Source organism: Melospiza georgiana, chromosome 23 (assembly GCF_028018845.1).
Source record: "Melospiza georgiana isolate bMelGeo1 chromosome 23, bMelGeo1.pri, whole genome shotgun sequence".
Classification (NCBI taxonomy): Eukaryota; Metazoa; Chordata; class Aves; order Passeriformes; family Passerellidae; genus Melospiza; species Melospiza georgiana.
Genome location: NC_080452.1, coordinates 8678669 through 8691142, shown reverse-complemented (window position 1 = coordinate 8691142; position 12474 = coordinate 8678669). Strand labels below are relative to the sequence as shown.

Genomic DNA, 12474 nt, shown 5'->3' with positions numbered 1-12474 from the left:
TTGTTTTCCCTGCTCTTCTTTCCCTCTCTTTTTTTCCCCTCCTCTTCTTTCCCCACAATTGTTTTCCCTGCCCTTCTTTCCATCATCTTTTCTTTCTTTTCCTCCTCTTCTTCCTTCTGCTTGTTTACCCTGCTCTTCTTTCCCCCTTCTTCTGTTTCTTTCCCTCCTTTTATCCACCCCCTGCTTGTTTTCCCTGCTCTTCTTTCCCTCTCTTTTTTCCCTTCCTTTTCTTTCTCCCCAGTTGTTTTCCCTGCCCTTCTTTCCCTCTTCTTCTTTCTCTCCCTCCTTTTCTCCCCCTCCAGTTGTTTTCCCTGCCCCTTTTCCCCTCAAAAGCCCCCCCAAAAACCATCTGGGGGTTTTTTCTGGTGCCTTGGGGGTGATGCTTGCAGAGCTCAACCTGATCCACTGGTGTTGGACACGGGAACAGGGCAGAGGAAGGAGGGAATGAGGCAATGAAAGGTCAGAGGGTGCCTGGAGTGTGGAAAAGCTGAACTCAAAGTGAATAAATATCCCCTGGGAGCAGGGCAGGGATCTCTTTGGCTGAAATCTGAATGATTTCCCTGGCTCTGAGCTCTCCCATCGCCTGCCTGGGGTCACAGCACCCCAAAAGAACAGTGGGGTGCCCAGGGATGTCACCCAGCCCCAAGGGACAAACCAGCCACATCCCCTCCCTGGGTGTGAGGCTGCATTTTGTACCATTCCTAAAAATATTCCTGATCCCTCAAGTGAAAACCGGGTGGCTCGGATTTGAAAACCAAAATGGGAACAGCTGAGCTGCATCCATGGTGTTTTCTCACCTCCTCTCCCTTCTCTCTTCACTCCTTCCACATCGGGGAGAGGGTGGAAAAGGAGTGACCAAAAATGTAGAGAAACCAGGCAATGAAACATTTTTCTCCTGTTTATTTCTTTCCTTATTTGAGCGGAGAGAAAGTTTTTATAAGCCCAGACATTTATTTTATTAGAAAAAGGGATTTTTAAATTTGTTTTTTATTCCGGTGAAAGAGGATTGTTATGGTTTTGGTCAGTGCCTGTCCCCTCCAGCCCTCGTAGAGAAGCCAAACCCACCCAGGCTCTGTCCAGAAAACCATTTCCCCCCTCTTTTGCTCTTTCATGGAAAGCTGAGGCAACAGGCAGCATTTCCCCAGTTTTGGGGTGCACAGGTCACCTCAGAGCTGGTTTCCAGAGAGGTTTGGGTGTGCTGCTGGCACGGGCAGCTCATTCTGCCCCTTGTTCCTTGGCACTGCCACTGCTGCCAGGCCCAATGGGCTGCACTGCACTGCCAGTTTCCTGGGAAAACGACTCCCAGTTATGCCAAATGTTTAACTTTCAGAACAAGCAGAACTGCACTCAAACCCATCCTGCACATCGTGTTTCTGCTGCCTCTAACCTCTGCTGCCCAAAGGGGAGTTTCGGGGGCTGCAGGTTGCAAACTGTGCCAGGGATGCGGCAGGATGGAATTTTGGAATTACAGCGCTGGCAGGGAGGCCTCCAGCTGGGATTTTTTATTTTCATTTGTCCTTGTTTTGCAGCCAGGATGTGCCAAAAGCTGCATTTATGGACTGGGCCGAGCCAGAGGCAGGAGGTGCCTGTTGCTCCCACCTGCCCTGGCACTCCCAGACCTGGAGTCAGATCCTTTATTTTCAGCTCCACGATTCCTTCCTGTCGGAGCACTCTTGCATAATTGAGAGGTGAAGCTGGCAGGCTGCACGCAGCTAATACAGATATGATTAATTTCCATCCCTCTGTTGGATTTGGAAGGTTGTCCTTCCCCAGGCTCCGTCCCAGATGGATGGAAAGCGGCCAGACAGACGCGTCTTGGAGGGACAGAGGGACAAGACACGGGGAAGTTCAGTGCTTGGGAAAAGTGACCTTTCTTGGGAACTCATTTGTCACTTCCCAGCACCATCTGCTGACTCTTCAGCTGCATCCATCACAACCATGTGAAGAAAAGCACTGGAAAAGTCAATTCAAACGGGAATGGGATGGGGTCTGTGCAAATTGTTTAGGGAAGGGAGGTGTCACCCCACATTCTGTGGGTGACATCCTTTCCATCACCCCCAGCCACATTCCCAGGGAGGTTTCCAGGGAGCAAAGCTGAGCTGGAGCCTCTGGGAGCTTTGTGATAAGCCGGGGAGGATGCCCGGGGATCCGGGAAGCACCTGAGTGCTGGACACGAGGCCTTTCAGGAGGGCTGTGTCCCAAATCGAGCGCTATTGACAGCTGGGACAGCAGCAGCTCCCTGTGACACCCGTGTGCCCGCGTCCTATTGACTGCCTGCCATGGGGCCAGGTGACAAATGCCATTTCCGGGTAACAAACAGCATTCCCAGGTGACAAACAGCATTCCCAGGTGACAAACGCCATTCCCAGGTGACAAATGCCATTCCCAAATGACAAACGCCATTCCCAGGTGACAAAGGGCATTGCCAGGTGACAAACGCCACTCCCAGGTGACAAATGCCATTCCCAGGTGACCAATGCCACTCCCAGGTGACCAATGCCATTCCCGCTGGGCAATGGCCGTTCCCGATCTCCCTCCCCGGGCAGGCAGGAATGCTCCCCGCTCTCCCAGCCCATGGAGCCCCTGGATGCAGGAGGATTTCATGGACTCCCAGCTCGTTTTTCCCTCCTGCTCCTGGCCTGGCTGCTCCCAGACTCCCTCAGGAGCAGCTCCAGGATGTGCCTGGCCTGATCCCAAAGCCTCTGGCACCAGCTCCTGGCTGATGGTCCTGGGGGAGCGTGGATGAGTCGTTGCACAATTCCCTCCCTCTCTCAGCACCTCGTTTGTCTGGAGAGGGATGACAGTGCAGGATTTGTGTTCCCGAGGGGGATCGGTGTGCCAGGCTCAGTGAGGATGGGAGAAGGAGCCACTTGAAGACTCCAAGTGGCAATTTTGATATTATTGTGATTTGCAATTACAGTAGAAATATAATTGACACAGGTGTCATTGTAGTGCCGGGACATTCACCACCTAAAATACTCATTCTGCAGGCTCGGTGTCTAGAAACACAAGCCAGGAGAGAGGAATTTCTCTAAATTAGAGATGGAGAAATGGAGGCAGCAGCTGATCTCAGCTGTGGGACCACCAGGAACAGCTGAAGAACGTGGGCAGGGAGCAGAGGGGATCTGCCTGGAAACGAGAAACTCAGAAACCTCCAGTGCAGATAACATTCCCTGCCTGGGAAAGGCGTTTCCATGCAGGCCAGGCAGCTGGACAGGGTCACAGGTGAGTGACTGCAGTGCCTGGATGGGTTTATAAAGGGAGGAGAAGCAGCAGGAGCACCCAGGTGTGACAGGAGGGAGAAGAGCTCTGACCCCCTGTGTCCCGTGGCTGCACCCCCAGGTAGGTCTGGGCACCTCTTGGCCACACAGAGCCAGCTCTGAGGAGGAGGAGGGAACAAAATCAATGCTGAAACAACGGGGAAGGTGCTTTTCCTTCATCACCAATTCCAGCAGCTCCTGCCTCCTGTGGGCACCTGGCAGACACTGGGCACTGCCGCGGAGCTGTGGGGAGCCCCTGGTGCCCTCTGAGCAGGCAGAACATGACTCTCAGACAGGTCCCAGTGCCAAGAATGGCTGGATTTTTGGGGAGACAGCTCAGTAGTGAATATCCTGTCCTGTCACTGTGCCAGCTGCCCACCCCTGCTGCCCCCAGGCTGGCACTTGTCCGGGTTTTGAGGGGTGTCCCAGCCCTGTGTGCCCACAGTGCTGATGCTGAACTCGGGATCCTCCTGCTTTTTTCTTTTCCCTGTGGAGCTGGGAAGCAAATCCACCAAGTGCTCTCTGCTGGAGAGGTGCTGAGCTGGAGATCTTGGGGCTGGAATGCAGGTCCTGCTTGCCAGGCAAGGCAGGGCTCTCAGCAGGGCTGTTTCTCAGTGGAGAGGTCTGTGTGGGTGTTTTTTCCTGGGAGAAGAGGGAGAGAGAATCAATTCCCAAAGGGATTAGCCAAGAAGAGATGAAGGAAGTGACTGGGTGTATTTTCTTTGTATTCAGCAGGATTTTATTTATTTATATATTTACTGCAGTGATAGAACAAATGAAAAAGCACCAAAGATTGATGTTGCTGAGGCTGCATTGCAAGGGCAGAGCCGGAGAATTCCTGCTTGGATCCCGGCAGGAAACAGGGCTGGGACACCCTGGGATGTGCCAGGGCTGGAGGTGGCTCTGGTGGCCCAGTCTGAGTGGGCAGGGGGAGATGGCACCAGTGCAGTGCCCAGGGAAGGGACAGGAGAGGGTGTGAGTGACAGGTGCTGTGGAAAGGGAATATTTATTAACTTCCACTGGCCCTTGGTTCAATACCAGCTGATATTTATGGGAAATCTAATTCAGGAGTCAAATCTAACTTAACAATGTCTTCTCAATAATGTCCAAACCAAGAGGTTGCTGAAACTAATTAAGGATCAGGCTCCAATCAGGTGGAGAAGTTAAGCTGTAGGACCAGACTTCATTAAGTCTGTCCAGAGAGAATATTTTAATATTTAAAGAGAACATTCAATGTTTACATAAGTCCTTTCCTGAGGTGAAGTCACATTTAGATCACTTCAGAGGTGGTTTTTAAAGCCCTTTATTCCAGGCTCAGACAGAAAACGCCTTTCCCATTTCCCTTGCACTCAATGAGGCTTCTTGAGAGATCCAGTCCACCCAGGAAGGTTTTCGGTGGTGAGGCAAATCAAAACAAAAATTTAAAAACCAGCTGTTTGAAGGATTTTCTCTTTGCAGCACCTCTGTCTGCCATGCTGGGATTGATGGGTTTGCTCTGGATGTGATCAGGTCTTAAACCAGCACAGCTGCAGGGCTGGGGCTCCAGAACTCGGGGGGGCTTGAGCAGCCCTGAAGGGCTGGGCTTGAAATCCCTGCAGATGTTGCTCAAGAACAAATCTGTTTACACAAACAGCTTTGAGAAGAGAATTGTCAGTCAAGGCACTTCTACTCTCAGTCAAAGCACTTCTGTTCTCAGCTCGGGAGCAACTGGAAGAGTAAATATCCCTCAGGTGGGCTGGGTTGCAGCTGGTGGAGAGCCAAAGGTTTTTGTCACACCTCCCTCTCCACTCCTGTCCTGCTGTCTCCTTTCCTGCGCTGTCCAGGCTCTCAGGATGGTTTCGAGGAAGGTGGTGGCCAGTTTGCTGCTGGTGTCCCTGCTGTCCGTGCTGGCTGAGCAGACCCAAGGCTTCATGCCCTTTTTCACCCAGAGTGACTTCCAGAAAATGCAGGTAACCCCTGTGGAATGAATAGACCAGGATAGATTTCTCCCGCCCTCATCCCCCAAACTGCAGCGCACACCAACAACAGGAGACACTGTGATACCCTCCTCCCAAAATCCACGGCTTTGGGGGGAGGCAGAGGGGATTTTTAAGGTGTGAGATAGAAAGGGAGAGCCTGGACCCCGTACCAAAGGTCAGCCACACCTGTGGGGGTGTCACCTGCGCTCCCTGCGGGTCCTTTCCCTTTGCTGGTGCTGGAATTCTTCCAGAGCAGCTACATCAGCTCAGTGATGGCTCTTTTGTTGTAACAAATAATTAACCATCCCCCGGCTGGTTGTCACCTCTGGGACGTGCCGAGAGAACGTTTTTTCCTTTTGAAGTGAAACAAATACCGTTGAAAGGTGTCAGGCAGGCTCGGAGACGGCAGCTTCTGAAACGCAGCCCCAGCCAGCTTCCCCCGCACTGCCGAGCCCCTGGATGCCGGGAGAAATCCCGATCCCAACACCTCCCCCTGGGTAACAGTGGCTGTTTGTGGGGAGCACAGGCGTTCTGCAAAGTCCTTGGCGAGGATGGGGACACACATGGGCTGTGTTTGTACCCCATGGCATTGTAGCTCCGTGTCTGCCAGGGATTGGGGTTTTCTGGGGGAACAAAGGGGAAATCTGTCCCCAAAGGCTGTCCCTGCCCCTCCTGTGCTCACACACTGCACACTGAGCACGGCCTGTGCCACATTTGATGTGTCCTGGTGTGTCTGTCATATTCCAAAGCACCTCTGGCTTTTTCCAGAGGGTCCTAAATGCAACTGAATAAATGGGGATGGGCTGACATTACAGACCTGCAGAAAGGCTGGGGAAACGTGACCTCTGCACATGCAGGGCACTACACGTGCAGGGCTGGGCTCAGTTTCCTTGCAGTGCTCCAGCACAGACCTGGCCAGGTTCTGGGACAGCTGGGGAAGGTCCCAGTGCTGTCAGCTCCCATGGAAAGGTCCCAGTGCTGTCAGCTCCCATGTCCTCCTGACAGGGTTCCCCCACCAGGCGTGGCTCCTGTTTACTGCAGACCTTCACACGGTGCCCCGTAACCTGACCTCGCCCCCAGCACTGCTGGATTTCAGTCCCCAAAGGTCACCCAGGCCACAGCTGATGGGCCCTTCCACCACCTCACTGGTTCTGTGCCCAGCACTGTGGATTCCTGGCTGCTGGGACAGCACAGAGTGGCTTTGCTGCTGCTCCCAGCATCACCAACTGCCCCCTCTGCTCTCTGCCCCAAAACTGCAGGAAAAGGAGAGGAACAAGGCAGGGCAGAAGAAATCCCTGAGCTCGCTGCAGCAGCTGGAGGAGGAAGGTTTCTCTGAGCAATCTGGTGGGGATGTCAATGCAGCCAAGACCCTCCAGGTATGTGGAGCCATTGGGCTCTGAGAAGCCCACGAGGACATGCAGGGGACAAGGAGTCCAAGAGATGTCCTCTGCCTGCTTACATCAGAGAGAAGTTTTAGCTCCACCCTAAATTATCTTGGTCCTTCAGCAGCCAGGTCAGCCCTGAGACCCAACAGCCTCTCCCTGAGGAAGATGAGAACAGCTCGAGGTCTCTGCCAGGCAGTGAAGCCCAGCCAGGTGCAAGGCAGGAACTCCCAGTTCTGCTTCAGCTCCTGCTTGGTGTCACCTCTGTCCCCACAGTTCTGTGCACTGGAGAGGCCTTATGTAAAAACTTGGGCTCCGAGTCTATGCACAGAGCAGAAAATGGGCAATTTTAGGGATTGAAGTGCCAGGCTAAGCCCTCAAAGGCAGACTTACCTGGTGAGCCAAGTCTGAAAATTGTGCTTTGCCATTTGAGCACAGCAAACTGTTTCCTGTGTGGGCAGTCACTCCTGCAGGGAGCTCAGCCACTCTCTGCCAGCAAGAGGAGGGTGCAGATCCCCCCAGACAGGGACAGACCCCGTGGGACAGACAGCAGGACCAGCCAGGCTGGGATTTGGCCAAGGCACAGCTCAATGTGCAACTCCTCCTGCACTTGTGATGCACCAGCACTCAGTAACAGGATTTGAACAGCAAAATGCCCAGTTCAAAGTGTGAAATCCCCAGCACATCCCCGAGCTGGCCAGCACCAGAACAGAGCTCTTTGCTTCAGGCACAGCTGGCTCCAGGTCCAGCGGGCTGGAGCAGGACCACAGCTTGTCCTCAGCTGTTGCTAGGGCAGGAGCTCTGCAGGCTCCGGCTGGAAGGGTCGATGTGCCACACAGTGGAGGATTAGAAGGTTCAGAAATTATTTTCTTTGCATCCCTGCTGCCAGGAGGTGCCTTTATCTGGATTTCTGAGCCAGCCCACGGGTTATGCAACAGCGCTCTGAACAACTCAAGAGTGTGTTGCCTTCAAAATGTTGCTTTCCCCCATATGAGGCTCATCCTCTTCCCTCCAAATCCTAAACCCTCCACTAACTCGATCCAAGTGGGGTCAAAGCACCCCAACCTCCCTCCCTCCCTCTGCTCCCCTCACCTTTTTGTTCTGACTTCTCTGGTTTCCTCCACAGCAAGCCCTTCCTGTCAGAGCTTGGCTCACCCCAAGGCAGCTGGAAAAATACCAAGATGTCCTGGAGAAACTGCTGGCAGAGCTGTTACAGGACACCCCAGATGGTACTGTCAGAGGGTTGATTTCTGCCTTGGGAATTCTGCCTTTCCTTCTTCTCACCAGCTCATCAGCACAGAGATATTTATATTCCCCAGAAGGGTTTTTGTGTCGTGTATGCTCACTTTGTGGAGCCCTCAGATCCCAACCACTCCCGTGTGCACCCTTTTGGGAAGGTTATTTCCTTCCTAAAGCGCTGCCCAGAGCTGATATTGACTGGAAGCAGCAGCACAACCCTTCCCAGCAGCTCTGTTTGCCACCTCCCTGCTCCTCCTCCTCCTCCCAAAAAGTCCTCAGTCTCCAGGGAACAATTTCCAGCAGAGCTTATAACAGCAGCCGTACCTGCGAGGCAGCTCAGCATGTGCAGCCAGCTTGGAACACCTCTCTGCCTGCACGGGGGCTTAACACTGACACTTAATTACACTGCAATTTGCTGCAAATCCTCCTTTTCCTTTGGGAGACCGTGTGTGGGAATTGCAGCAGCAAATATCCAGGGGCAGGCTGTTGTGCTGCTCTTCCTCCTGCAGGTTTGAGGGGTGGTGGGATGGGGCTGTCCCTGAGCCTTTGCCTTTTCTGGGATGTTTAAGGCCAGGAAAGGGGGTCCTGCTCTCCCTGCTCTGCTCTGCCTGTGCTCACCCCAGTTTGCCTCTGAGCTTTCAGCTGGGGAGCTGAGGAGGAGGAAACAACGCATAAATCTGGCATTCATTCAGTCTTTCCAGAGCTTTAAGGACACTTGTGCTTGTCTCTCTTTTCTGTTTAGCTGACTGATATCTGCAGGATCAGAAGAGAGAGTGATGGAGCTGCTCAAGCTGAAAGACTCCACTTATGTAAACGAAATTTGTGAGAGAGATTAACAAAATCTGAGGTGAGATAATAAATGTGCAACGTAATTAAAAGGAGGATTTGTGTCTTCTGTCCTGCAAGCCTCTCTAACAGATGGGGAGTGCCCAATGTGGGAAAGAAGAGAGAGGAAAGGCTCCAGGTTCTGGGGAACATCCCTGTTTTCCTGAGCACTGCTCTGAGAGTCCTGTGAGGAGCTGAGGGAGCTGGGAAAGGTTTGGAGACTCCTAAAGGGGCTGGGAAGGGTTTGGAGAGTCCTGAGGGAGCTGGGCAGGGGCTCAGCCTGGAGCAAAGGAGGCTCAGGGGGAATTTCTGGCTCTGCACAACTCCTGCCAGGAGGGCACAGCCGGGGAGGATTTGGGATCTTATCCCAGGGAACAGGACAGGAGGAGAGGGAACGGCCTCAGGCTGGGCTGGGGAGGCTCAGGTTGGACATGAGCAGGAATTTCCTCATGGAAAGGGCTGGAAGGGGCTGCCCAGGGGGGTTTGGAGCGCCCATCCCTGGAGGTGGCACTGAGTGCTCAGGGTGGGCACAGGTTGGACTCGATGATCCTGGAGGGATTTTCTGACCTCAAGGATTCTGTGATTCTGTGAAAGTGTGTGTCAGAGCCTGAGGAATCAATCTTTGAAGAGTTTAAATCTTATCCCTCCCTTTTAACCATAAGGGAAACCGAGGCAAACCTTTACCAGACGTCCTGGCCGAACTGGTGACACAAGGGGGGACCTGTGTGTCCCTAACTCAGTTCCCTGCTCCAGGAGGGTGCTCTGGCACATTCCCACACTGCTGGAGAATGCAGGAGCCCTGATGGGCAGCCCCTCCCAGTGCCCAAACCCCTCCTGTCAGCCTGGTGCTGTAAATCCACCAGCACAGTGAGGAGCAGCTGTGCCAGGCACAGTGTGAGGGAACTGCACTCTGCCCTTTCTCCTGCCTCTCAAACACACCCCAAGGTGAAACCCTAATTCCACTTGAACATCCTGCTCTCCATTTCCATACCTTTGGCTTATCTGAGAGCTACTCCTCTCTGCTGGCAGCAGGAAATCCAACATATGTAAAGTAGGGATGGATGAGATCAATGGTATGTACGTGAATATATCCAATTCCAATCCAATTTTATCCTCCCAACCTACCAGGAGTTCTGTTCTCGCTGAGCTCATTCCAAGAGCTCTGTTTGTGCTGGAACAACACCCCTCGGAGCACTCTGCTGCAAGCAGCCCTGGGGAGAGGAGAAAGCTCCCAATGGGTAATGGAACAGGCAGCGTGCAGTGGATTACAGCTCTAATGTTTGATCCAAAGGCACGCTCCTTGTCCAGGGACTGATCAGCTCCAGGAAGCTCCCAGTAATGCTGAGGCAGTGTGAGCTGTGGAAGCTCTGTAATGACTCTGAGTGGGAGGGAGATGGGAAATAACACATTCCATTAGGCTGGGAGTGAGAGCAGTCTGGGCTGCAGGAGCTCCATCTGCAGAGGGGTGATATCCACGGAAGAGCTGGCATGGCAATCACAGGAGGAGCTGTGCCACATTGGCACCAGTGTGCAGCACGGTCAGAGTCTTGTTCTCTTCAGAGGGCACCTCCTGCCTTGTCACTTCAGAGACACCCAAACCTTTACTCCAGGTTTGATTCTGCCACATGAAAACAAAGGAGAATTCCCCCTGAAAGGGAAAACTGCCCCCAAACCCCCTCCATCAGCTCCACTGTGGGTCAGAGCTGTCCCTGCAGCGTGCCCTTTCCCAGCTCCTTCACTCCTGTCATTCTCTAGGCTAACACGTCCCCTGGGCCATGCAGGAAGGAAAGTGATGGAAAGAAAGAAGGTGAACATGAGCCTCTTGGATTTGCTTCCTGGACCCTTTCCCACTGGGGTGATGGTGGGGCTGACGCTGTGGAAAATTCCAGAGGGAGATCCACCAGCAGGACTCTTACCCTTGGACCCAGACAAGCTGCAACAGCAAGGGCCAGCTTTGACCCCCGCCATGGATTTTCCATTGCTCATCCCAGTTGTCCCAGTTATAAATGAGCTCAGGATGTAATGGCTGGTGGTGACAGAGACCACAGGAACCCCCGTCCTGTCCTGCAGCACCAACTGTGGTGTCCAAACAGGCACCAAAGTACACCTTCATCTTTTGGGAGTAAATTCCTTCCACTCTCAGGTGCCTGAGAAGGAGAAGCAGAAACATTTCCACTGGAAAGAGATGGAGGGACCCCAACCAGCCCACTCCAGGCTGTCAGGGCTCTGGATCTAGGTAAGAAAGAAGTGTTCTCCAGGTTTCAGGACAGATCTGCATTTTCCCCTGCCCTGGAAGGTGCTTTGGCAGCCAGTAGCACCCAGGCGGGAAGAATCTGCTGCTCCAGAAACCACACAAGAATTTCATGGTGGGATGAGCAGCCCAATAGTTGGGGGAAAGGGAAGGGAATGGAGTCACCTCTGACTTGCTAAGGAACTGAGCAGGCCCAGGACAGGCAGAGGGCTCTCGGGTCACACCTGTGCTGTGGCTGTGAGTGACAGGGTGACAAACGGGCAGAGTCGGCTCCCAAGAAAGCCCTGACACTTCCCCAGTGCCATGTGCAGGGCTGGCACCCAACAGCCACGGATAAGGAGGTGGGTGGGGACGGGGGTTTCAGCAGCCCATCAGTCAGCAGTGAAGGGCTCAGCTGCGGGTTTGGGGTGCAGCCATTCCCTGCTCCAGCACGGATCCATTCCCAGGGCTCTGCTCGCGCCAGGCTGCCAGAACCGGAGCAGCCGGCGCGGCGTGTCTGCTCCCCTGGCATGGGAGGCACTGCCAGCAGCTCTGAGGCAGCTTCTGGGCTCGCAGGGAAGGTGGAGGCTGTCCCTCCGTGCTGTCCCAGCTTCCCACGGCCAGCTCCGGCTCTTTCCAGCCAAGAAACGCTTTTTGCAGAGCCCATCTGCAGCCTCGGCACCGCTCGGTGCTCCCAGAGCTATGAGCATGATGGAGGGGCTGCAAAAATAGAAAATCCACAGTCAAATTCATCACTGGCACTGTGGGCAGGGGATGGGAACAAAGATTGCCCATGGGGATAGAGGGTCTGACACCTCTGTTCCTGCTGCTTTCCCTGTGGGGGCCAAATGCCTTCCAGGGAAGGCAGGGGTTCTCCCAAGGGGAGGAAGGGAAAGGGGTCGTGGATTTCTCTCCACAAAGAAGAGGCACCTGATCCTGCTGAGCTTTGGTGCTGCCAGCCTCCTTCTGAGGAGGAATCACAGCTTTTCCCCCATCCTCCAGCTGTCCAACACCAATCCCATGTCTTTCCTTCTAAAAATTGTGCAATGAGGCTGCTGGGCCTGGGGTAATTCCCCTGATGGGCAGAATCACAAATTGAAAGGATGGGTTTGGGCTTTTGTTGCTGTTTTCTCCAGAAAAAGGTGAGTTCGTGCAATTCCCAGGTTTGCACCAGCTCAGCCAGCGCGCAGCTGCATGCCCAGGCAGAGCTTCTGCAAAGTGAGAGCTGTGAGCTCACAGGATCTGTATGATAGGAGCAAATTGGAATTTTTTATTTACATTAGACCCCTCTCCACATCATGAGCTGGCAGAGGAGCACTGAGGAAGCTCAGCTTAGCGCGTTCACACTTCCCAGCACAGCTGAGTTTGCTCTTTTAATGGGCTCCCTGGCCTCTACTGAGGATGTATTTGCTGTTGCCAACCTGACAAACAAATCTCAGCATCTTGCTGCTGCTTTCTTGGATAAATTGGGAAGAGCGAGGTGAGCTTTGGGGACCTGCTAAGGAAGAGGGTTCCTGAAAGAAGGATTAGTGACAGGACAAGAGGATAGATCCTCATGCAGTGCCAGAGGAGGGTCAGGT

The 12474-nt window shown here is 53.6% G+C and overlaps 1 protein-coding gene across 1 annotated transcript; it reads left to right on the top strand.

Annotated features, from left to right (window-relative positions):
• The first annotated feature begins 5083 nt into the window (after positions 1-5083).
• MLN (motilin) lies at positions 5084-8664 on the top strand. The gene is made up of 4 exons (XM_058039950.1): positions 5084-5209; positions 6478-6594; positions 7727-7829; positions 8582-8664. Exons 1-4 carry the CDS (start codon positions 5093-5095, stop codon positions 8587-8589), a joined length of 345 nt encoding a protein of 114 aa, XP_057895933.1. The 5' UTR covers positions 5084-5092; the 3' UTR covers positions 8590-8664.
• The last annotated feature ends 3810 nt before the right edge of the window (positions 8665-12474 follow it).